This window comes from Artibeus jamaicensis, unplaced genomic scaffold (assembly GCF_021234435.1).
Source record: "Artibeus jamaicensis isolate MK-2021 breed Jamaican fruit bat unplaced genomic scaffold, CSHL_Jam_final scaffold_584, whole genome shotgun sequence".
Taxonomy (NCBI): Eukaryota; Metazoa; Chordata; class Mammalia; order Chiroptera; family Phyllostomidae; genus Artibeus; species Artibeus jamaicensis.
Genome location: NW_026522048.1, coordinates 13589032 through 13616132, shown reverse-complemented (window position 1 = coordinate 13616132; position 27101 = coordinate 13589032). Strand labels below are relative to the sequence as shown.

General features: G+C 34.8%; 1 protein-coding gene across 2 annotated transcripts in view; it reads left to right on the top strand.

Annotated features, from left to right (window-relative positions):
* ZDHHC17 (zinc finger DHHC-type palmitoyltransferase 17) overlaps positions 1-23896 on the top strand; it is a 98457-nt gene extending 74561 nt beyond the window's left edge. For both annotated transcript variants that reach the window (XM_053658770.1, XM_053658769.1), the window contains 9 exons: positions 1139-1281; positions 3990-4092; positions 11644-11766; positions 12765-12827; positions 15354-15447; positions 16253-16336; positions 17564-17721; positions 18285-18379; positions 20794-23896. In XM_053658770.1, the coding sequence (XP_053514745.1) occupies positions 1139-1281; positions 3990-4092; positions 11644-11766; positions 12765-12827; positions 15354-15447; positions 16253-16336; positions 17564-17721; positions 18285-18379; positions 20794-20932 (1002 nt within the window). In that variant the 3' untranslated portion in view covers positions 20933-23896. The remainder of the gene's footprint in view (positions 1-1138; positions 1282-3989; positions 4093-11643; positions 11767-12764; positions 12828-15353; positions 15448-16252; positions 16337-17563; positions 17722-18284; positions 18380-20793) is intronic.
* Positions 23897-27101: the final 3205 nt, after the last annotated feature.

Genomic DNA, 27101 nt, shown 5'->3' with positions numbered 1-27101 from the left:
GTAAATTATATCTTGTTTTTTAATAATGAAGAAATGTGGTCATTGCTGAGGGAAAACCAGTATCTTGGCTAAAAACAAGCCAGATTACAGAGAATTATAGAAAAGACTCTCAAATCCCACCTAATACCCTGATTTATACATTCTTTCTTTCAGTTTTAAATCTTCTCTAATGTCTTGATATAAAATTCAGGAATACTAGAGATGAAAAACAGATTGGAAGGATTAATTATTTTACTGCAGCCTAAGATTAAACTCTGGAATTTGATATGTTTAATTATTCTAAATTAAAATTACACATTTAATTCAGAAAATGAATTACAGTGGTTGAATTGGTAAAGACATGGGCATTTACATGAAAAAGTATATAGTTTCTCACCTAAGGTAACTTGAGAAACTCTATAGAGGCATTAAGTTTGTGAAGGGCTGTTCTGGGGAACAGGTAATAGACTTTGTGTTGCTCCACAAGATAAAATTGTGATAGATGTTACAAGGAAGTAGAGAGGTTTTATACTTGGAATGGACTTGCTAACAGCCAGACCTGTATAAAAATGAAAGTTACAACTATCTCTGGAGTACTAAGCATTCTACTTTGATATGTTTTCAGAGGTACATAATCCTCGTTCTACTGTGTAGATTGTTTGATTTTATTATCTATTTCATTTTAAAGTTTTGATATACTGTTTATATGTATCATTCAAAATGTCTTCTCCAGGCTAAGCATCCTCAGTTTCTTTATCTAATGTAGTTCTTAGACCATCAGTTATTCTGATTGTCCTGTCTCTAGTTACCAGTGCCCCTGGTAAAATGAGGTGGTTATTTGTCAAGAACTATTTTCTAGCCTGTCCATGTACACTGCTGGTACACTGCTCTCTTCTTTATCTATCTAGACACTCCCATAACTTCTATTCACATTTTTCATAATTCTAACAAAGTACTTTTAAATTATGGGGGGAGGGGTTCTGTCTGTTTTCAGAAGACAGACACTAGAACTTTGAATAATACCTATTGTACATATAGTAAGCATATTTGGATGAATGAATTCCACGCTGTTGCATGTTTTCACAAAGGCAATAATGGTTCACATTGAAGTTACTTCAAACATGCAAAACTTTCTGACTAATTGTTTTTTTCTGTACAGGAATTTCGGCAGAAAGTAATGCTAGGAACTCCTTTCCTAGTTATTTGGTTGGTTGGATTTATAGCAGACCTAAATATTGATTCTTGGCTCATTAAAGGGCTAATGTATGGTGGTGTTTGGGCCACAGTGCAGTTTCTTTCAAAGTAAGTGATATTTTAAACTATATTTTTAACTAAACATGAAAGATTATAATTCATATCCTGCTATATAAAAATTACTGTTTTATATGTTCAGAACACTGTCCTTATGTTACATGTTTGATCTTAATTCAGTGTTAAAGAATTTTGGCAAATTTATATGTGAAATATTTACAAATTTTAACGTTGTTAAACTGATTCTAAAGGTGCTTTCAGTGACAATCTAGTATTAATTTTTGAGGCTGAAATACAGTTTTAAAACATTTCAGTAAAAGTGGACTTGAGTTTGTTGAACTCTAAATATAATACACATATTATTTATTTCTAGGTAATTACAATACTTGAGTTTACTTTGTTACCTTTCCGTAGGAATTCTGTTTTCTTTGGTTACAGGCAGTGTGAAGGAAAGAGGTTTGATTTTAGTACCAAGGTAGAGTCTAAGCATATGAAGAAAGCTCAGGTGTTTTAGATTATTATTTTCTTTTTTTTTTTTTTTTTTTTTAATTTTATTTAGTTATTTTTCAAGTACAGTTTTTTGTCTATTTTTCCCATCCCAGCCTCCCCTGCCCCTTGCTCCCCACCTCCCTCCCATTTCCTCCCCCCCTTAGTTCTCGTCCCTATGTCCTTCCTATTTGTTCCTCCAAATCCCTCCCCCCTTTTTCCCCTTAACTTCCCTTCCTTCTCCCCTCTGGTCACTATCCCCTTGTTCTCTATTTCAGTGTCTTTGTTTTTTGGGTTTTTTTTTTCTGCTTACTTGTTTGTTTTGTTGTTTAGCTTCCTGTTAAAGGTGAGATCATATGGTATTTGTCTTTCAGCACCTGGCCTATTTCACTCAGCATAATGCTTTCCAGTTCCATCCATGTTGTTGCAAAGGGTAGTAGCTCCTTCTTTCTCTCTGCAGCATAGAATTCCATTGTGTATATGTACCACAATTTTTGGATCCATTCATTTACTGATGGGCACCTAGGTTGCTTCCAACTCTTGGCTATTGTAAATTGTGCTGCTATGAACATTGTGGTGCATAGGTTCTTTGATATTGATGTTTTAGGATTCTTAGGATATAATCCTAGCAGTGGAATTGCTGGGTCAAAAGGCAGGTCGATTTTTATTTTTCTGAGAAAAATCCATACTGTTTTCCATATGTCCATACTACCCAAAGCAATATACAGATTCAATGCAATACCTATTAAAGTACCAATGGCATATTTCACAGACATAGAACAAACACTTCGAAAATTTATATGGAACCATAAACGAGCTTGAATAGCAGCTGCTCTTTTGAGAAAGAAGAACAAAGTAGGGGGGATCACAATACCTGATATCAAACTGTATTACAAGGCCACTGTAATCAAAACAGCCTGGTACTGGCATAAAAACAGGCACATAGACCAATGGAACAGAACAGAGAGCCCAGAAATCAACCCAACTCTCTACAGTCAATTAATATTCGACAAAGGGGGCAGTAACATAAAATGGAGTAAAGATAGCCTCTTCAACAAATGGTGTTGGGAGAACTGGACAGCTACATGCAAAAAAATGAAACTTGAGCACAGACTTACACCATACACCAAAATAAATTCAAGGTAGATTATTATTTTCTTTTCCCTCTTTTTTCTTTAAACATTGTGATCACAGTGTTTCTTTTCTTTCTGTGCTTAGATCCCATTTCCTTAATGTTGCCCATCTAGCAAACCTAGGCAGGTATCTGTGATCCAGAGCATGTCACTTAACATCCATTCATTTCTTTAGTACTTTGTTTTTACTTCAGTTTCAAACAAGAGTTCTGCAAATAATTTACATAATGATGAGAATGACCAACAATGCACTATGTGTTAATTCTCAGGAAGGGGCTTAAGTCTAGGTAATTAATCTCATTTAAGTGTTTCTAAGAGCATTGAGGGCTGTTATAAACAGGAATTCACCAAGATTTTCTAAGTAGCCTACATGGATGGTTGATCCTGCTTAAATTTGATGGAATTTATTAGTAATATAATTAATATATTAATAATATAATAAATAATTGTTTTTCTTGAATTCTAAGTGCTATAAATAATGACCTTCAATTCTACTAAATGAGCAGTTTATTTTACTTGAAAAGAAGTGATGAAGACTTAAATTAACTGCAGCATATATAGAAATAATGATGAGAGAAATAATGATATATAGAGAAAAACTTGAGGATTGCTTTGTACTTATTTGTCAAAATCATAACATGTCATCAGTGAATAATATGCTGAATGATAGCATTACTAAAGTTGAATTTTTGATTAAGAGCATAGGAGTATACTGAAATTTTGACATTGGAAAGTAAATGGAATATAATTTTAGCTCTTGATAAGGAGCTGCTAAGTCATCAGCTGTGAACTCATTTATTGTTGGTTACTATGAAAACAGCCTTGGTATTTAAGCATCCTGGACTTCTGGAGTTTGGTTAAACCAGAATTTGTCATGGGAAGTGTGTAATTTTCATTTAGATATGTAAATACTATTTCATAATAAAATATATAACTTAAATTTTATAAAATTCATGTTTTACAGGTTCTTTTTTTTTAAAGTTGTAGAATGTTTATTTTATTGCTCCATAACATTCCATGCCTAAATATACAGTTAATTTACCCATTATATTGCTAATGGGCACTTAGGAAATTTTCTTTATTTAGTAACTTTTTCTTTTCTTAAAAATTTTTTTCACATTTTTCTTATTGTTGTTACAGGTCCTTTTTTGATCATTCAATGCACAGTGCATTGCCCCTTGGAATATATTTGGCAACCAAATTCTGGATGTATGTGACGTGGTTTTTCTGGTTTTGGAATGATATCCTTTGGTTATAAAGGTCATATCTAAGCAATTTTTATTTGTTTTTTAAGCAAGTGTTTCATAATAATTTAACATTAGTACTGAACTACTGCAATTAGCAACAGTAAAATAATATTTCTAGAAAAATAAGTATGAATAGTATTTCTACAACAATAAATATGTAAATATTTTAAAAATGTTACATATTGACTAGGTTGCTTTTGAAACTGCTTTTAATAATATCAGTAATAATAATAGCTACCATTTGTTGTGTATTTAAAGGGAATTTTCTTAAATACTTTGTATCATTTAATATATATTCTGTATGTTAGTGTTATCTCCATTTTATAAATGAGAAAATTTAGGTTTAAATAGGTTAGAATATTATCCTTGCCCAAGGCCACCCAACTAGTCTCAGGTATAGATGGAATAAAAACACATACTTACCAGATTCTATAACACATATTCTAAACTTTTCTTTTAAACTGGTTTTTGTGTTTTAGTATCAGATTATTTTCTCTAAATATTTTCTTAATTTTCTATGGTAGCTAACAGTTAATTTTCTCTTGTGCTTCATTAGAAGCATGTAATGCTGAATCTTCAAATATTTGCTAATTTCAATAAATTACTTCAGTGTAGTATACTTTTAAAAAGTAATATAATTTCAAATTGTAGATATTTGTGTATGTGTGGATATCAAAAAAGTTAAGGTCAGTGTCAACTTCTGATATTTTTGCATAGAAAAAGTCCAGTCAGGAAGATAGTCTGATTTATTATAATAAAAGTACATTTCTCGTAAATGTACTTTTTGTGAATAAGTCATTTTCAAAATATCTCCATAAAGTATATAGATATGTTTTAATAGATTGTTTTTGGTGACTTAATGATTGTAATTAATACTTGGTTTCATTTCGCAGCCTTGCATTTTTAATACTGTATTTGTTTTTGTTCAGTTGTCCTGTATTTTAGTTGTAAAATAAAACAGGCTTATTTTATTTTTTAGAGTAAGGCACAATTGTAGCTACATTGTAATTCTTATATTTTTACAGTGTATATGATTACTTTCAGAAAGTACAGTACTTTTAAAATATTTCCTCAGGCTCTGGCTCGGGGGCTAAGTTGGTTGGCGCATCATCCCATACACCAAAAGGTTGCTGGTTCGATTCCCTGACAGAGCACCTAGCTAGTTTTTGGGTTCAGTCTTTGGTCAGGGGACGTATGGGAGGAAACCAGTCAGTGTTTCTCTCTTGCATTGATGTTTCTTTCTCTCTCTCTCCCTTTCTCTCTAAAATGAATAAATATATCCTCAGGTGAAGATTTGAAAAATATTTAAAGTACTTAGCATAATTACTTAGTGAAATTTTTCCATGTGACAGTTTTTACTAGCTCATTCTGTCCTTGAATTTTGCTCTTGACATAAAAATTGTTCTTAAAGGATTTATTATTAAACCTTAGATTTGTCTTATTTGGGACATTTAGTATGAGTAAAACAGATTTGCTTATTTTCATTACCTCATCTATTTTAAATTTCTAAAAAAAGCACTGACCTCTGAATTGACTTTAGTATTCCAGACATATTTTCTAACTATATTTCCTAAATTGGACAGTAAATTTTATGTTCAAGAAAAAATTAGATTTCCATCTGAAATAATTTTAAACTATTGCTAAATTCTTAATCTGTTATGCATGTAAGTGGAGAAAAACAGGAAAATTAATGAATTACCAAATAATGAAAACTTTATGTCAGACTTTCTTATATAGTATAATTTGAATTTATTTTCTTTATTTTGATATAGGAAAAAAATAGCTCTGCAGGTTACCACAACTTGGGAGTTGAAAATGTGCAGGGTAGATTTTGAAGGGGAGGCCAGAACAATCAAGTCTTATTTCGTTTGCCCTATTTGAATAATACAATTCATTTTTTAAATCCACAGAATAAATTGTACATCCTAGTTTTTCAAATAAAAATTGTAGCATGAGAATACTAACTTTTCTGCTTGTCTGTAAAGGAGGGTTAATCGTAGTGTTGTCTCAGAGAATCTTGAAAAGATGAATGTAATATAGTTTGAGATATACCTGCCATATAAGAAGTGTTAAGTAAGTCCCTGTTATTTATATATTACTTTTTAAGTTTGTGTCCCAATGGGCTTTAAATGTACATTTACGTATTTGAATATGTATGTGTGTATCTTATGGAATGTGGAATGAAGTCACAGATAACTTTAAGTTCTGATTATTTAAAAAAACCTTTACACTTCTCTATATTGTAAAAGAACCACATCTCTAGATCCTATATGAGTTTAGAGCTACATTTTTTGTTTTCCAGTATTAAATTTCTGAGGCCAGAGAGAAACTCAAAAAACCTGTAGGAAGAGAACAGTGAAGAGTCCAGAATAATTTGTAGTGGACACACAAGGATGTTAGAGGGGAAAGAGCCATGAGGTTCATGGTACCGAGAATAATTACAGTACGGAGATAAAATTAGCAGCACCTGTCAGGGACTACCTCTTTTGCTGACCCCAGTCTCCGCGCTGTTGCTTCTGTCACTTTCCTTATACTGCTAAGGGCTATGTATGTAATTAAAGCTGATTAGACTAGCTTTGAAAAGCTTAACTTAGAATTCTAGTCCATTTTCATTATTCATGGTAGTTATGTTCCATAAAGTCACTGCAAATACCCGTTGCTGCTAGGGGAAAAAGATGGTTAGCTTCCTCTAAGTCTCTGGTGAGCCAATCACTACATAAGCTTGTTTTACATGTATTTCTGTTGAAACGTCAAATTTAACATTTATTTTTGACTCATTAACACTGACATAAAGGGAAAGGGGTTTTCAGAAACAACTAAAAAGGACACATGGACAAAACCAAGGCAGGTAGTGTGATCAGGGGAGGGAGGTGGGGGTGGCCGGGGTAGAGTAAGTAAAAAAGAAAAAGAAAGAAAAACAAAATGCTCAAATTGTTGTAATGCTGTTTTCTAACTGATGGATAAATTGAGGTTCAGAGAAGTTGTGTGTTTTGCTCAAGGTCCCATAGGTAGGTGATCGTCAAGTCTGGTGTAGAACCTAGCCTTTTGACCGGCTATCATGAGTCTTCTAAGGTCCTTATATTATACCCTAAACAGAATTTTAGGTTAGTAAACCTTCCTGTAAAGCAGTTTGGCCACCTTTAGAAAGAATTTTTAAAATATTCTTTGATCTCATAATCACTTGTAAATAAGTAATCAGGGAGAAAATCGAAGGGATTTATTTACTAGGATGTTTATCCTAGTACTATGTTACTAGGATATTTATAATAGTACTATTTTAATAGTGAAAAATGGTAATAACCTAAATATCCAACCTTAATGCAGGGATTGTTTTATCAGTTATACTACATATGGAGTGGGATAAAATAACCATTAAAAATGCTTTTTAAAGACTCAATGATATGGGCTGATACTTATGATGTAAGTGAAAAAATACTAAATGTTATTTACAGAGTGATTCTAATTTTAAAATGCACAATTTATATGAACCAGAAGTGAGTACATGTAATCTTAGAAGTGAGTACATGTAATCTCAGAAGTGAGTACATATAATTTTCTGGCTCATTAAATTCATGAGTGATTTTTATCTTTTATCTTGTTTCAACACAATTTGAAAATTATGTTGACTGTGCTTTTGTAATAATCTAAAATTCACTGTCATAGCCAGTACAGTGAACTGTGGTTAAAAGTAATTTTGAAGCCATGGCTGGTGTAGCTCAGTGGATTGAGTGCGGGCCTGCGAACCAGAGGATTGTAGTTCGATACCCAGTCAAGGCACATGCCTGGGTTGCAGGCCAGTTCCCAGCAGGGGACCCACGAGATGCAACCATACATTGATACTCTCTCCCTCTCTCCTTCCCTTCCCCTCTAAAGATAAATAAATAAAATCTTTTTTAAAAAAAGTACTTTTGAAATATTGACAGTAGGTTATTAGAAATCCTTTGTGTTTAAAAATAAATTATTTTCAATTAGGTTCTGAGTTCAGTTATATTTTCACACTCAAGATAGACACGGAAAACTCTAGAGCCTGGGATGATTACATATGTAAAAATAAAGACAGTGCAAAATTATCATTTTCCCCATTCTCTTATATGCATTTTCCTCTTAAGCATGTTTTTCTATAGTTTACTCTTAAGATTTCTTCAATTTTCTGTGTATCTTTCCTAGTTTCTTTCTAATGCTTTTCCTAATATCTTTTTTTTAGGTTTCCAGTCACCACCCACAGTATTACTATAAATACTCTCTTTTCTTTCTCTTTTTAAAGTATATTTTATTGATTATGCTATTACAGTTGTCCCACTTTTTCTCCTCTTTATCCCCCTTCACCCTGTACCCCCCTCCCTTCCAGCATTCCCACTACCCCTTAGTTTGTGTCCATGGGTCGTACATATAAGTTCTTTGGCTTCATTTCCTATACAATTCTTACCCTCCCCTGTCTATTTTGTACCTACTAATTATGCCTCTGTTCCCTGTATTCCCCCCCCCCCAGTAACCCTTCATGTGATCTCTATTTCTGTGATTCTGTTCCTATCCTAGTTGTTTGCTTAGTTTGTTTTTATTTTTGTTCAGGTTCAGTTGTTGATAGTTGTGAGTTTGTTGTCATTTTGTTGTTTGTAGTTTTTTAAATACTTATTTAAAGATTTTATTCATTTATCTTTAGAGGGGAAAGGAAGTAGAGAGGGAGAGAAATATCAGTGTATGGTTGCCTCTTCATGTGTTCCCCACTGCGAACTGGCCTGCAACCCAGACATGTGCCCTGACTGGGAATCGAGCTGTGATCCCTTAGTTCACAGGCCCGCACTCAAGCCACTGAGCTACACAAGCCAGGGCTATTGTTTGTAGTTTTGATCTTCTTTTTCTCAGACCCATTAACATTTCATCTAATAAGGGCTTGGTGATGATGAACTCCTTTAACTTGACCTTATCTGGGAAGCACTTTATCTGCCCTTCCATTCGAAATGGTAGCTCTGTTGGATAGAGTAATCTTGGCTGTAGGTCCTTGCCTTTCATGACTTCAAATACTTCTTTCCAGCCCCTTCTTGCCTGCAAGGTTTCTTTTGAAAAATCAGCTGATAGCCTTATGGGAAATTCTCTATAGGTAACTGTCTCCTGTTCTCTTGCTGCTTTTAGGATTCTCTCTTTATATTTAATCTTGGATAACTTGATGATATGCTTTGGTGTGTTCCTCTTTGGGTCCAACTTTGAGATTCTCTCTGGGCTTCTTGGACTTCCTGGACTTCCTGGAAGTCTATTTCCTTATCCAGATTGGGGAAGTTTTCCTTCCTTACTTGTTCAAATAAGTTTTCAATTTCTTGCTGCTGTTCTTCTCCTTCTGGCACCCCTATGGTTCGGATATTGGAACATTTCAGGTTGTCCCAGAGGTTTGTAAGTTTCTCTCCACTTTTTTGAGTTCTTGTTTCTTCATTCTGTTCCAGTTGGATGTTTATTTATTCCTTTTGTTCTGAATCATTGCTTTGAGTCCTGGTTTCTTTCTTGTCACTGTTGATTCCCTGAATAATTTGCTTTATTTCATTTTGGGTATCTTTCATTTGTTTTTTTTTTCGTTTTTTGACCAAACTGAATCAGATCTGTGAGCATTTTGGTAACCAGGGCTTTTAATTTTCCAACAGATAGATTGGCTATCTCCTGATCACTTAGTTCTCTTTGTGAAATTTTGCTCTGTCATTTGTGCCTTGTCTCAGCACACCTGATAAGTTGTAAGGGGGTAAGGCCCTAGATCTTGGGCAGGGCAACCCTCCTTGCTGGGCTGTGGTGCTGCTTGGGCGGGGGAGAGGCCAGAGAGAGAACAGTGTAGGCCGCCTGCTTGTCTCAGAGTGCACTTTCCAGTGGACTCTCCTGTGAGACTGGGAGTGACTCCCACTGAGGCAACTGCCATAGCCCACAGCCTGCTGAGTCTGTTTCCCCTTCAGCCAGCCCCGCCTGCCCAGTCCACCACTGTGCTGCGGGTTCTTACCAGTCTGGTTGTTCTGGTTGATTTTTGCTTTAATTCCTTGGTTGTCAGAGTTCCATGCAATTTGATTTTCTGGCGTTTCTGGTTGTTTACTGATTTTAGATTGGTTGTTATCCTTCTTTTGGTTGTGTGAGGAAGCAAAGGGTTTTTACCTACACCTCCATCTTGGCCGGAAGTTAATCTCTATCTTTAAAGAACAAACAAAAAAATCTTTAAGTTCTTTTGCTATTTAATTCCTGAATATCTCTTTCAAATCTGTAGTCATTTATTTGGCTGGTAGTTGGCCTCCTGCAAATTTCATCCAGGCTACAAGAACCTGACCTATTTATTTATATGTTAGCACCTGTTTGAAACTGTTATAGTAAAGGTACTGCCCTTGAAAAGTGCCAGGGTTCAGCATTCTTTGCACATATGTTTACTCAGCTTTATTCTCAAGAGATTTTCAGCTATTGGAACAAGTGAAAATTTGACTTCCTGTTTACTCTCCTTTGGCTGTACTGGTGCATTTTCTGAAATAAAGATGGTGAACATTGGGAGAAATAGGAGACTGGAAACAGACAAATCACTTCTATATATGGCAGATGACAATAGCTACTCTGTTTCTCCTCCCTTTTGTTTCTCCTGTATTTTATGTGGTTGTAGTAGTCAAGAAGCAGTTCCTTTTCTGTACTTCATAAGAAATGTAAACAGTATGTATATGTGGCAATGTCCAAAAATCTTACAAAATTACTGTATGATACATAAAATATTGAAAATGAAATCTTAGTGTTCCAGATTAGTATGTCTCAGAAATGTGTTGTTCTAACAACACACAGCTTTATTTTTCCTGTTGTTTAAAATTCTTTGATTCTTCACTTATTTTTATAAATGCCTAGTACTTTTTTAATATTTTTATTAGATAGAAAAATATGACCATAGAAACTATTTCTGTTTTAAGCAGCTTTATAAATATCTTTTCTAAAATTAAAATCAACTGGAATGTTTTAAAAAAAGGCAATGGAGAGAATATGAAAGCAGTCTTTTAAGTGGGTGTAATATCTCAAGTATTTGATAGCTAAATAGGGATTTTAATGCATATAAATAAAGTTACATGTTAATAATAACATGAGAAGTCTGTTCATTTTTGTCAAGAGAAATAATAATCATTTTTTAAATGATGTATTCAAGGAATCTCTAAAAATGTAGTCACTGACTTGTATTTTTAAATCATGGTTTTATGGTTTCTTTTCATCACCACTTCCCCCATAGCCACTTCCATGTGCACCCACGCCCGCAGTCACCACACTCACTGACTTGAGAAGTGTCGGATGAGCCTGCCTGATTTAAAGTTTGTAAGAACTCACATTTAACTTCTTACTTTTAGTTATGGACATATGGAAAACGTATCTTTTGCTGTTGTAAACTAAGTTGTAGTATACATGCAATAATAACCTATTTTGATGTAATAAATAAACCAGCTTGTATTTTTTGATTGGTAGGTAGGTTTTTTTCTGGTAAAATTTTATGGATTATAAGTTTGCCTAAAAGAGTAACTCATTTATCATTGCCTCTTTAGATTCCTTAACTTTAGGTACATCTCAACTTTTTATTTATTCATCTTCCATTCCTTGCCAATAGTGTTGCACTTTTCTACAATTTTGGGAAATCTTGGAAATCAGATCCAGGGATAATTAAAGCTACGGAAGAACAAAAGAAAAAGGTAGCAAGATACGATTTAACTAGTAACATGTGCTTCACTGCCAAATTATCAGTAGTTGTAGCAGATATTATTAGAGTACAAGGAAGAAACTTGTTTAGAATTTAAAGAAGTTTGAAATCAAACTGGATGAATAGTTGCTGTTCTTGTGGTGCCTGTCCTTATACATCCATGGCGTTTTATAGTTTCGTGTTGCTCTTGTTTGTTAGGCTACTGTGATTGCTTCGGGGGCAAACACAGTATTTTAAGTACCTCTGTAAGCCCCTCAGCAAATAGTATGCATTCAGTAAATCTTTGTTGAATATCTTTGTAAATTGGAAGGCCAGTAAATTGGTCGATAGTATAGATATATTGTCCTAGTAACTGAAATATTTGTATATGTGATCCAAGGTACCCCTCACCAATTCTTAGGATGGCAGATTTGTAATCTAAAGATAATCATGTAAGTAGAGAATTGGACTAGAGGCAGTAAGATTATTTTAAGAGTTATTTTATCCAGTTTCTGTAAACAACAAATCCTGATGGGTTATTTCTGCCTATAAGGGACTATACCACAGGCATGTATGTTCTTATAGCCTAATCCTTTTTCTAGGCTACATTGAGATTGCTACTCTAAGGTTATTATAGTATTCTCAGACATTACTACTAATAATTGGTTTGTCAGATTTTCTTAGTCATAACCCAGTATTAAAGATTCAGGACTTGGGTTTATATTGATGCTTTAATCATCAAACTATACAGACTAGCTCTTAGGGTCAGTAACTTAGTTTTATTCTCAGAGAAATATTTCCATAACTCAGTTTAGGGTTGCCTTTTTATATATTCAGGAAACAAAATTCTCATATTTATGCTGTGGTGAAATAGCAGAAGTAAATGAACAGAGGCTTTTGAGTTGAAAATATTAGTTAATTAAAGATAAAATGTCACATTTATTGATTGCTATTGGTGGCACAGTAGTTGAACATTGGTTTGGAATAAAACTTTTTTTTTTTAATTCACAGACAATAGTTGAACTTGCAGAGACAGGAAGTCTGGACCTCAGTATATTCTGCAGTACCTGTTTGGTAGTATTTTTTTCTTCATTCTTCCATCTACCCTCTTCCCCTAGCAGTGGCAGAGTGCAGAGGGTGTGGGGAACAAGAACAGTTGCTTCCTCGCTGAGCACCTTTCGTGATCTCCAAATCAGTGATACAACAGGAAGGAGGGTAGAATGATGTCTTCTTCCCAGTGTGCTTGATTCTCCCTGGTAGCAGAACTCGACTGCAATTCTGACTCAGATGCCATTTATTTGTATTCATTCTTACTCTCTTTTTGTCTCGTAAAATGTAAACAACAAATAAAAATTAAGTAATAAAGTCTTTCAAATCAAAGGCTTAGTATGGTCCCTAATACTATATTTTTCAACCTACATCAGTCTATCTGTATTAGAATGTTTATGCAGCTTGAATCTTAAAAATTTACTCATTGATATTAAAAATTATTACCTTCAGCTAGGTCATAGACAAAGATATGTGTGAAATTAAATAGCATTTGCTTAACAGAGTCAGTATGGTATTCTTTGTTTGATAATAGATTTCACATATCTATAGAATAACATTAATATTAGTTTTAACTATTTTCTGCTTAATGTTTATAGTTCTTGTGAAAAATGTGTAAATTGCTATAATGGTTACCATGTTTTTCTATACGGAAATTGAAATATCCTCAATTTGTACCTGCAACTACATGCTTTTTTATATCTTTAAGTTATACATTGCAACCAAACTAATGTTTTAACATTTGAATAAGAATAAAATAGTTAACTTAGTTTAGGGTTATGTAATGAGTTTTTAAAACTGAGCTCTAAATGCCCCATATTTTTTAAGTTGTTTCACTTTGAATTCTTTGACCAGTCATAATTTTGAATATTCAAAATATGTATTGCTGTATTTTTGGAAGCAACTTTAGGGTGCTGACTAGATTCTTTGCATTTTCAAGCATTCTTGAAAAAGTTTTTGTTTCCGTGCTTTACTTCCATGATTGGCATTAACGTGTAGAATGTTTTTATAGTCTGCTGTTCTGTGGAAATACTGATCTGTCCCATCAGTTCCATAAAGTCAAGTGTGCATTGTCGCTCTGTTTGCCACATGGCAAACAAATGACTGAGTCACTCAGTGCAGTTTCATTGTTAAACAAATATTTAATGGCAAGAACAAGGTTACTTGTCATCGTAGCATAAACATTTTGTTATGTGTTATTGCAAGCCGTGTACTTCTGTATACATATTATAAAATGATTCAAAACAACAGAGGTATTTGCCATGATATGGGTATCCTTCACTTTGATAGACAAGTTCCTAAAAAGACACATGTAGATCAGAATTTACTAAAAAATAATTACTTTGTAAGTCAACTGAGGAGACCACTATACTCAGGAGCCTGTGTCCATCTTTGGTTCAGAATTCATTGACAGGTGAACTCCCAGCGGGGAGATGTAGCCGAGGGTTTGACATGGGGGTGGAATTTGTTTGATACAGCCTACTGCTTTCTCCTAAATAGAGGTAGTCCTTTGTCTGTGGTAAGGAATAACTTGACCTTCTCTTTGATCCACAGGTCTTAATAGTACATGTAAGAACTGCATAGTCCACTTGTGTTTTTTTCTTAGTACCTCAGAATTGCATATAACTTTATCATAAACTGTTAGCTAAATGGCAGTGCTTTTGTTAAACACCAATGAAGGATATTATGTGTCTGGCATTCGTTAATAATTCTAGTTTTTGTCATGTTTCCAGCATTGGGACTACAATTCTTCAAAGATTACTCTGAGTTCTTGTATTCACTTGGCTGATTGAGAATAATACAGAGTAAAATATTTTACAACAGTTAAAACATTAAGACATTATAAACATGAACTCCTTATTGCCTGTCAGGAGCTGCATAATTTATTTTACATTTTATTTAGCCAGAAATAGGGATTACGTAAACGTCCTGAGCGTGTCGTACTTTCTTAGAGATGGCCATGCCCTTCAGTAGGGTTCATGGTGGACCTTAACCTGAGATCTTAGGAGGCGCCCTAAGAGAAAGAGAAATAGATATGTGCGCTCAGCGGGTTTTTGCTAGATATGTTAACTTTGGAAATACGCATATTAAATAATTTTGAATTTTAAAAGCTTTTATTCACTTCTAACTTGATGTTCCTTTTACTAATGAACAATTCCATTTTATTAAAGAACAACTAATGTTATGACCATTAACCACAATAAGTTTTCATTTAGAAGCCTAGAGGATGATGTTTTTATTATTTAGAAATTTGAGGGAATTAAATATAATGCCATTTATCCAAATAGCAAATTGTGCTTTGATTTTAAATCACTTTCACAAATTGATAGTTCTAGTCCATTCTTAAGAGTTTATATTCTAGAGTAGCCTTATCCTTTTATATTTGTTGTTGAAGTTGAAATTTGTTTTGTTTTACCTTTGGAAACCTTGGTATAATCCTTTCCCAAAAATACTGCTTTATTTTTTCATAATTATATTTTGAGAAAATAAATGTTGTGCTTTCCTCTCTAAGGTATAGTGCCTTTTATAATCTTTTAACATACCTATTAACAGATACGGAAACCAGTGAGGTCCAAACATTGTGGTGTGTGCAACCGCTGTATAGCAAAATTTGATCATCATTGCCCATGGGTGGGTAACTGTGTAGGTAAGTTTTATTAGTAATTTCTAAATGTATTGTTCTTTTAAGTCATTCTAGGTATTATTTATGAAGTAGAATATTAAAGTAGATAAAGTTCATTCTTGTACCTTACTGTAGTCACCTCATCCTTCTAATTATCTTCTAGTTGACAAAGTAGTAACTTGGTTGAGAAGGGGGAAGAGTTATAAAATTAGTATCTAGAAAAGATCGATATCATTTCTCTATCAATTTTTTCTGGTGCCTACTCTTTCCTATAAGAATATTTGAGAGGGTGTTAGGCACAGAGGCAGAAAGAAATGACAGATAAGAACTCTGCAGACTTCAGTGTTCAGGAATGGTGTGGTCTGAGGAGGTACCCCGAGGGGTCTGAGGGATGGCCTGGGCGTCTTATGAGGTGACAGCAGGGAAACATCACAAAGATCGTGTAAAAGCTTCATCGGGGAGAGGCCCTTGAAAAGTCGAATTATAAAAGTGAAGCTAATAGGGATATTTTAAACATCACAAAGCAAACAGCAGTAGCATTAAAGCTCAGAATTGTGGCCGACTTGGTTCATTGGGACTCTTGCCTTCACAATGAATAATCATTGCAGTCATCACACCTTCGTATATAATTATAAGGATTCTTATATTAAGACTTTAATTAAAACATTAATTTTCTTGAACATTTTAAAAAATAACGTGTGTGATTATTGTCGAAGTTACATCACACCTTTCATGACAGTCCCTTCCTCCCTGCATCTCTCTACACCCCTGGTGTGTTTCCAGTTGTTTCATCTTAGTTGGAAAAAATTGCTTCTGTGTTCTTCTTTAGGTGCAGGCAACCATAGATATTTTATGGGCTACCTGTTCTTCCTACTTTTTATGATCTGCTGGATGATTTATGGTTGTATTTCTTGTGAGTACAATTAGTTTTTTCTTTTCTTAAAACACAAATTTTTGCATATTCATGCTTTCCATATTAACAAAAAATATGATAATGATAAAAATGTTCTCACTAAAGATTATGGTTTGAGGCGCCTCACTGCAATGAAGCATAGAGAAAAAGTAGAACTAGCAAACATGTTCAACGAACAGTATAAGCAACAGAATTATCAATTAACCACCCTTTAATATGTGTGTCCCCTGAAAAATGTGTTGCCTTAATAGGCTTTGAAAAGCTTCTGAGTTAAAAACACACATTTTGTACATCCCTTGCTTGCTTTACTCTAGTAATTTATTATAGATTTTATGATTGTGCTAGTTGTTCTTTCTTACCAAACAGTTGAAAAAAGATAGTTGAGGTTAAGATTGCAGAGACCTTGAAATATTTTGAAAAGTAAGGTATAATTATTGCCTACTAGAGAAGATTAAAAGGTATTCGAAGTTACTCTTTTTTTAAAAGATTTTATTTATTCATTTTTCGAGAGAGGGGAATGGTGGGAGAAAGAGAGGGAGAGAAACATCAATATGTGGTTGCTTCTGGCATGTCACCTACTGGGGACCTGGCCTGCAATCCAAGTCATGTACCCTGACAGGGAATCAAACCGGTGACCCTTCGGTTCCTAGGCAGGCACTCAGGCCACTAAACCACACCAGCCAGGCCAGAAGTTACTCTTTTAAGAATCAGTTGTCATTCACTTGATCATATATGTTTAGTATCTTAGAGGAAATCATGGCTTTTTATTGCATTGAGAACATAATTTGGAAAGAGTTTAAATAAAGATATTAGTTACTATGCCTTGGGTTTTGGTGGTACTTGGCACAAAAATCTATTAGATCCCAGCTTAAAAAGTAAGTGTTAAGAGGAGGATTTCCTGGTCTCCCTACTCCCACAGATATTAAGAATAATCTCTGTTATTGCTCTAATAAGAAAAGGAGGCTGTATCTTCAAATACATGTTTGTAGTACCCATTAAATAAAAACTGTATATTGTTACAGTAGTTTTCTTTTTTTTAAAGGTTAGCTGCTTCTCTTTCCATTTTTGATTTGCTGTGTTTTCACTTATATATTAAAAAATGTGCATTGAAAGTCATTAATTAAAGCCAGACTCTTGGATCATTTTTTTAAGTGGTACCTACCACCGAGGTCTACACAGGTGCCGGGGACCGTTGAGTAAATGTGAGTGCCTCTGTTCTGGTTTTAGACTGGGGCCTCCACTGCGAGACCACTTACACCAAGGATGGATTTTGGACCTACATTACACAGATCGCCACATGTTCACCTTGGATGTTTTGGATGTTTCTGAACAGTGTTTTTCATTTCATGTGGGTGGCGGTATTGCTCATGTGTCAGATGTACCAGGTATGCGCAAGTGCTTTAGTGTACTGATGGTTCTGTTCATTGAAAACTTAAAAATTCACTCCATGTTTAAAGACAATAATGTATTCTTTTTTCACCCACTCTTACATTTCAAGGAATAGTTTTATTTTGCTTTTCCTTTCTACTTTTCTTTACTTCTTGCTCACCTCCCTCTTTTTATTTTAAAACTTCTGACAGAACTTTTTATTCCTTTCTGGTTGTCCTGATTCAGTTACAACCAGTTGGATATATTTGTGAGCTTAGATTGATGCCATTAATTTTGTGTTTGTTTTAATAGTAATGTTTTATTACCCTCAAATATCAATATTTGTCTTTTATTAAAATTAGGATTTTTTTTAAAATCTCATTTGGGGCTATATACATAGTGTCCATCTCAATGCCAAGTAAACTGTTTTTAAAATACTTTCCCCATTTAACTAGCTTCTGGTGGAAAACCAAAACGAGCTTCATTATTTTTCTCTGCATTCTGGTCTTCTTGAGAATTAATTAACTTATTTAAATTAAATATTGAGGGAGTTAATAATCCACTTTCCCTTATCTCCTAGATATCATGTTTAGGTATTACCACAAATGAAAGAATGAATGCCAGAAGATACAAGCACTTTAAAGTCACAACAACATCTATTGAAAGCCCATTCAAGTACGTACACATTTATCAATTTAATATTTTCCCTTGGCATACAAATTTTCTTACTAAACCAAATGCAGCAATTAATCTAGTGAATACATCAAAGAGAAGTATTTTCTTTAGGTATGGCAACAGGATGTTAGCAGTATGTAAAATAGCTTATGATTCCTGCTGAAGTCTGCATGACGTGACATTGGTTAGTTTACCATAACTTTAGAGTTCATTACCTTAACTGTTTATAAATTTCTGATTTTTTTTTCTTAATTGCACAATTCAAATTTTATTGATCCAGTAACATTATGATCTTTAACTATTCCATCAACTTACAAATTTTCATTAAAAAACAAATGTATCCATAGAAGTGACGTAAGATTTTAAAAAATACAGTCAGTTGAAATTCATATTTAGGGAAATTTCTGAAGCTCTAGAGTAGCTACTTTTCAGTAGAAGTTATTTATTTTATTTATCCTCTGAATGACACAAAAATTCCCACATACCTACTATATATATATATATATATATATATATATATATATATATATATATATTTGACATATAGCATGATATTAGTTTCAGGTGTGCAACATAATAATTTGATATTTGTATACATTGCAAAGTGATCACCAAGTGAGTCTAGTTAATGTCTGTCAACACACATAGTTTAAAGAGATTTTTGTGATGAGAACTTTTAAGATCTACTTTCTTAGCATCTTTCAAATATGCAACACAGTATCATTATCTGCGGTCATGGTGTGCACGTTATATACCCACGACTTACTTATTTTATTAACTGGAAGTTTGTGCCTTTTGACTTTTCACACATTTCACCTACCCCTTGCTTCTGGCAGCCACCAATCTGTTCTGTATCTGTGAGCTGGGGTTTTGTTTGTTTGTTTATCACATACAAGTGATAGCATGTGGTATTGGTTTTTCTCTATGTACTACATTTTCTGTATCCATTCATCCATCAATGGACACCTAGATTGTTTCTGTATCTTGGCTGTTGGAAAAATGCTACAGTGAACATGCAAGTTAGTGTTTTTGTTTCTTTGAATGAATACCCAGAAGTGGAATTGCTTGGTCATATGATGGTTCTAGTTTAAAAGTTTTGAAGAATCTTCGTACTGTTTTCCAAAGTGGCTGCACTAATTTACATTTCCACCAACAGTACACAGGGTTCCCTTTTCACCGCTTCCTCACCAACACTTGTTATTTCTAGTCTGTGTTGATAGCAGTGATTGTGTTGTGGTTTTGATTTGCATTTCTCTGATGATTACTGATGCTGAACATCTTTTCATGTCATGCGCCTTTTGGCCATTTGTATGTCTTCTCTGGAAAAATGTCTGTTAAGATCTGTCCATGTTTTAATCAGATTGTTTGGTTTCTTTTTTTCCTGTTGAGCTGTATGATTTCTTTATACTAAATTTTGCATAGGAATCCCTTATCAGGTAAATGGTTTGCAAATATGCTGTCCCCTTCAGTAGGTTGCCTTTTCATTTTGTTGATGATTTTCTGTATTGTGCAGATGCATTTTAGTTTGATGTACTCCCACTTGTTTATTTTTGCTTTTGTGGCTTTTGGTTTTGGTGTCAGATTCAAGAAAATATCTGTAGGACTGATGTCTAGGAGTTTACCACCTATGTTTGCTTTAAGGAGTTTTTATGGCTTTAGGTCTTACATTCAAGTCTTTAATTCATTTTTGTGTATGGTATAAGATAGTCCAGTTTCATTCTTTCGTGTATGGCTATACAGTATGCCCAACCCCATTTGTTGAAGAGATTGTCCTATTCTTTATATACACATTTTTAAAAATGGAGTTCAGTTTGATATCAAGAAACAGTAGTTTCTTAATTATATTAAATATTTAAAACAGTTTTACTCACCACCTTAAAGCTTTTGCAGTGTTACTAACCATTGCATGCTTTTAGAAGAAAGCAAGCAAGCCTTTGACTAACAGCAAGAGTAAGAGACTCAGCAGGACAGCTTTGAGAACTCTCCCACCAGCGCAGTTGTTACATACAGAAGATGTGAAACGGACCGCTTTTCCATAGCGTAAAGTTTCAAAACTACCTGAATTTATCCTGGACATTTCCTTTTTTATCATTAACTTAGGCACACTGCCAAATTCATGCTGTTTGCAATTATTTTGTCTTTTACTTTTCATCAATTACTTTGTAATTGTGTAACCCCTTAAATTAGCAAAAGAGAAAAGAAAAACCAGGGTTGGCCAAACTGTGAAGAAACGTGAGTGCGTATATATTTTATAGTTATAAATAGGTTCTTTCTGGCAAGTAACCTGAGTTGTTAAGTTTAGAAAAAAAATACATTTACCACCAAAATTATATTAAAACTCATACATTAAATTATTATACTAACAGACTTTTTCTTTTTCTTTCTTGGGCATTTTGTGTTTTGTTTCTTTTTAGCCATGGATGTGTAAGGAATATTATAGACTTCTTTGAATTTCGATGCTGTGGCCTCTTTCGCCCTGTTATCGTGGACTGGACCAGGCAGTATACGATAGAATATGACCAAATATCAGGATCTGGGTACCAGCTCGTGTAGCAGCGTCTTTATCATATGAAGCATATTGCTAAGTGGTGCCTGAAAATTGTGTCTGTCCGTCTCTCTCCCACTCGAATCCACACCCTTTGAACAATAGCATGCTATATGTAGGGCTAACGGTGAAATTCAGTCTTTTTTTCAACATTTTTGTTCACAAAACTAAACATGGACAGAACATACCACTGCCACTTCTGGGAAGAGTAAAGGTTTGGAAAAGAATTTTAATGGTTCTTAATGTGGGAATTCACAACAAACTCAACTTGTTGGTTCTGTTCTCATAACATTTTTCACAAAAAAAGAGCGAACTTATTCTGCTGACAGATACTAATTAGAAATGTTTGAGTCTTGCTAAAACTAAATTTATGGTATACGGCAAAATTTTATGGTACAATCTAATTGTATTGCATTTAATTCCATGGAAGTTGTCTTAAATTGATTCAGACTGGTAGTATGTACGCTTTAGGATGTACATGTAAATACTGTGATGGAAATCATGTGGTTTTATTAGGGATCCTCTGTAATGTGTCTTCAAAGGCACAAGAAAATAATGTTCACCAAAAAAAATGTGCTAGCATTTCATTGCTATCAGCTGTTGTAGTCCTGATATATTTCCGGTTCAGTGAAATAATTTGTAGTGACCTTGCTATATGAGGTTTGATGGTCCGATAATAAAACACTTGCATGAGTATAGTAAGTCATGCTATTTTGTTCAAGCTTAAAAGCCCTACTAAGTGCATGATACACCTCATAGAATGTATACTAGCACATACTATCCAGTAAAGCATAAATTAGAATTTAATTTGATGTGCAAACAGTCTAATTTTTAAGAGTTAAGGTATTTTCAAGAAAAGGCAGAAGAAATTATTAGTTAATGCAAAATTCTCAGTAATAGAGATAAATGAATATACTTTTTAAATTCTGAGCAGCAAAATAAATTATAGACAAAATGATGGAGTTTTGCTAAAGATGGAGCATGATCTCTGTATATAGCACATCTGAATAAAAGAAAAGCTAGTGGTCTGTTCTGGTTTTAAAAACATGACCTATCAGAAAGAACTTAATCCCCAAGTTTATTTTAATTTTCTCAATACTGAATGTTACAAAATTTGTTAATGCTGTCTGAAACAATTTCAGAAAGATTTTATTGTTGAACATGATGCACTGATTAATTTGTGTTGCAGCGTTTTCATACTCATGGTGAACTATTTACTCACTGTTTCCATAAATACTGTTTACAGAGTGAGATTCGGTTTAGTCCTTTTAAGTGCTGTAGCAAACTGTGGTTCGAGCGACCTGTGGCAAACCTGGAGAGGGAACGGGCCAGGGAGGGCGGGAAAAGGGTGGGCAGACTGATGACAGACCCGAGGCCAATGTACAGATTGTGTATCTATATATAAATAATTTATCAGATAGTTTTCTCTTTGTGTCTGTGTTAGTGTGTAAAGCTGCTCATTTTATTTTACTCAACCAAAAGAAAAGGGAGATAACTAATGAGCTTCTAGTGATGTTCATATTGCTGTTAATAGGCATTATATCCTGCAAGTCCACTGCATGTCTGATGCTTGGTAAAATAGTATTCCCTGTAAAATGCAGATTACAGGTATTAAAGCAATCTAGTGGTATACCCGCCCCTTGCCTTAGTAAAGAGGAGCAGTGAAAATGTATATAGTTGATGTTCAGTATTTCCAAGTACCATTTTTATATAGGAGTTTCTTTGACCATAAGTCACACATCAGAAAGATGACCCTTAGTATATGTGAGTGTGTTGATACTAGAAAATTGGCATCTGTACTTTATTTTTGAAAAGGGAAGAGATGGGCATGGGGTGGCAATAGCATTGCGCCATTTTGTCAGTGTGCAAAACTGGGTAACTTTACAAATGTCTCTGCTCGTTTTGACTACTAATTGGGGCAAATTTTAGATAATTTTTAAATTCACAATTATTTATAAAAGCCTAGAATTTGTTTTAATTTTTTATGTTTTGAGCCACTTCACATGAAGACTTGGTTGCAGTTTTTATTGAATACATTTTTATTAACAGTCATACTGCGCTGGTTTTCTAGTTTGGGTATTACCATGTTCTTTCTTTGTGGTACAATATAATATTCCTTTCAGTGTAAAAGAGATGTCTTTCAGTTAAATGGGGGGGACGGTGTATAATTACATGGAAAACATTAGCAATGTTAATGCTTTAGTACTAACCATCTCATAACACCAGTGAAATATACAGCTCAAAAATGGTCAGACAGGCTGGTGCCAGCCATGCAGCGGGGTCCCCTCTGTGTAATTGTTTTGTAGGTCTTGTGTGTGGTACCAGCTTAACCCAGTTCTAAAGTTGTGTATGAAGGCAACCCTTTGGGAAATAGTTCATATCAGCTTAATTGGATACATTTAGCAAAGAGGAACTTATTTCTCAGCTCTGAACATGAATTTTTTCTTTGGAGTTTCATTTTCTTCATATTTTTGTTGTTCCCAGGAATTTGTTTGAAATATCAGTAGGTGTAAAACAGCATCCTTATACTTAAGCTATGGGTATTTTTACTTTACATTTTCTTTATTTATAACTGTGCCAAGTATTATTTTGCTACTTACCGTGTTACTCTGTGGAAAGAAAAACCTGTAAAGTGTTTAATAAATTAGATCTCCTTACATAAATTAAATCTGTCAAAATTTTGTAAAATATTAATCAGAATAAATATTGACTCTTAAGTGCGTGCTTGCTTGTTATTTCGTGCGCTTCACTTCAGGAAGTGTATGCTCCGCTGGTGGTGATCCCTGCAATACGGAAAGGTTATTCTCTGTACTGTATCGGAGTTGCCTAGGATTCAAGTTGCAAGACTCCAGAAACTGGCAGAAGTAAAAGGTGGTGGTGGTGGTTTTCTAAACAAAGCTCCATAATTTTGGTGTATTTGTGTGTATGTGTGTAATTATTATTTTTTAATAAAGTTTTCTGTAAGAATCTTGGATTCTATGGAGTTAATTAGGTTCTTCTGGGACTGTATGAATGAGTTTTAAATATACTTAAAGACACTGTAGTAAAATACTGGAAAATGAGACCTGCCAACACTGATATTACGTGAGACGCTATGCATGACACAGAAAAGCTCTATTTGAAAAACTCGTAAATGTAAAAATTATGAGGGGCCCTTTCACATTGTTCACACGTGGTTTATGGTACAAGTGAGAACCCAGTGCACAAAATATTTTCATATTGGACTAACAGTCATTAATTTTCTAAAGACTTTATTTATTTTTAGAGAGAGGGAAGGGAAGGAGAGAAACATCAGTGTGTGGTTGCCTCTCTCACACCCCCACTGGGGACCTGCCCCACAACCCAGGCATGTGCCCCGACTGGGAATTGAACCAGCGACCCTTTAGTTCACAGGCCGGTGCTCAGTCCACCGAGCCACACCAGCCAGGGCTCATTTTATTTCATAATACTGAGCATGATGCCTCCAGAGCTACCTAGAGCTCAAGTAATGATATTTTGAACACGTATATAAAATAAAGCAGGTTCTACAGCGAGCCATCAGTTTCATTCTAGGTGGGTAGTTTTCTTCTCTGTATTGGCTCCTTGTCTGGATCACATCCGCCCTCCCTCCAGGTCCTTCCCAGATTGACAGATTGTACCCGTGATACGGATGTCTGCATCTAAGAATTTATAGAGATGACTGCAAATAATGGTACATACCAGGATAAGAAATCTTAGCTTCTTGTCAGAAAGTAAACCTTCAGTTTTATCAAGTTACTGGTATTAGAGTTTTCTATTAAGTATCTTTGTTACCTTTCAAATAGAAAAGTCTGTAATTGAGAATGTCCCTTGATCTTGGTCAGCTAAGTCACAAACTCAGGAAAACAGTCATATCTCTTAGAATACTCTTTGCCTTTAGAGTATGAACGTTTTACTCAAAGTTTACTAGAATGTTCCTCATCAGACATTTACTTGGATCAAAAAGTACTTTTTAGTAGACAGCAATGTGTCTAGTATTAAGAGAGAGGGACTGTTTCCATTCAAAGCATTAGAAAGCCTCGTTGCTGGATTTGTAGATTTATAATTTTGGATTTGTAGATTATAATTTTCATTAAATTTGGAAATGTTTCCAGTTTTTAACAGATTTTTCCTTCCCTCTTTTAAGAAATTCCAGTTACACATGTATTAGGCTGCTTGAGCTGACCTGTAACTCGCTGATCAACTTTTAATTTTTTTAAAAGATTTCATTTTATTTACTTTTAGAGAGAGGGGAAGGCAGGGAGAGAGGGAAACATCAATGTGAGAAGCATTGATCGGTTGCCTCTCTCACACACCCCAACCAGGGGCTGGGCCGCAACCCAGAGATGTGCCCCGGCCCGGAATGGAACCAGCGACCTTTCGCTTTGTGGGATGATACCCAACCCACTGAGCCACACTGGTCAGGGTGTCCATTCATTTTTTACATTCTCTATTTTCCAGTGTTTATTTTGGATAGTGTTTGTGTTTCTGAGTTTAACTTAAATTTGTTCTGCACTGTCATTAATACCATTCATTCCGTTGTACTTTTTCATCTTCCACATATAGTTTGCACCGACAGTGTTTGACTTGGTCTGTTTTTTCCATCTCTATTTTTTGAAAATATTAAGTAGCTTAACTGTTGTAATATCCTTACTGCTAATTTTTACCTCTCTCAGGTCTGGTTTCTTGTTTGTTTGTTTGTTTGTTTGTTTAATTGTAGGGTTTATTTTATTTTTTTAAGACTTTATTCATTTATCTTTAGAAGGGAAGGGAAGAAGAGAGGGAGAGAAATATCATTGTGTGGTTGCCTCTTGTGTGTCCCCCACTGGGAACTGGCCTGCAACCCAGGCATGTGCCCTGACTGGGAACCGAACTGCCATCCCTTGGTTCACAGGCCTGCACTCAGTCCACTGAGCTACACCACCCAGGGCTCAGGTCTTGGTTTTGATAGTTTTTTTTTTCCTCCCTCATTATGGATCATATTCCTGTTTCTTTGCATGCTGGTAATTTAAAAAAATATATTTTATTGATTTATTATTTCCAGAGGGGAAAGAAGAGGGAGAGAAACGTCAGTGTGTGGTTGCTTCCTGAGCACCTCATCCTGGGGACCTGGTCAGCAACCCAGGCATGTGCCCTAGACTGGGAATTGAACAGTGACCCTTCGGTTCTCAGGCAGCTCAGTCCACTGAGCCATGCCAGCCAAGTGCATGCTTGATAATTTCTGATTGACATCGTGATGATGCTGGGCACTATGAATTGAGTGCTGGATATTTTTTGCATTCCTATAAAAATTCCAGAGCTTTATTCTATAGTGCAGTTACTTGGGAATTTTGATCCTTTCAGGGCTTGCTGTTAACTAAGATTTGTTAGGCAGATCCAAGAGCAGTGTTTGGTTTAGGGTTAATTATTCCCCATTACTGAGGCAAGTCCCATGCACTCCATCCAGAGCCCCATGAAGCATGTTCCCCAGTCTCACTGGTGGGAATGGACACTGTTCCCGGCTCCATGTGACCACCAGACACATGTCTCTGTCAAATGGTTTTTTCCCATGGTCTTGGGCACTTAACCTCACATGCATGTGCTCTCAGAACTCAGCTGAAGACGTGGACGGTATGTGTTGGTCTGCACTCTGCATATTTCATATTTCTGGAGTCCTTTCTTTGTGCAAATCTCTCCAGTCCCTCTGGACTCTGCCTCATTTCCCTAACTTGGGATGCTTCCAGTTCCACCTGTTTTACCTCCTTGCACTGTAAGTTGGAAAGTCAAAGCAGTAAGCTTTGCTAGTCCCAAGATTGATCGCATTTTTCCTATAACTCTTCTTTGTCATCTGTTGTCCAGTGTCACAAAACCATACCTGTGTGTATATGTATACAGTTTTATATATGTACATTTAAAACTTTTTTATGCTTGTTTTGGGGAAAGTGAAGATAAATATTGTCCCTGTTTTTTCAACTTGGCTGTAAGTGGAAGTCTGAGTTAATGCATTTTTTTAAAAAAAATTTAGTTTCTAACATGGAAAATATTGGCAGATACAACTGTCGTAAACAAAAGTTCTTCGAGGTCCTCAATAATTTAAGAATGTTGAGGGGTCCGTAGACCAAGAAGTTTGAAAACCAGTGGTCCAGACCAGCGTTTTTCAGGCTTCAAGATGTTAGTGGTTCTGTGGGCAACTGACACAGT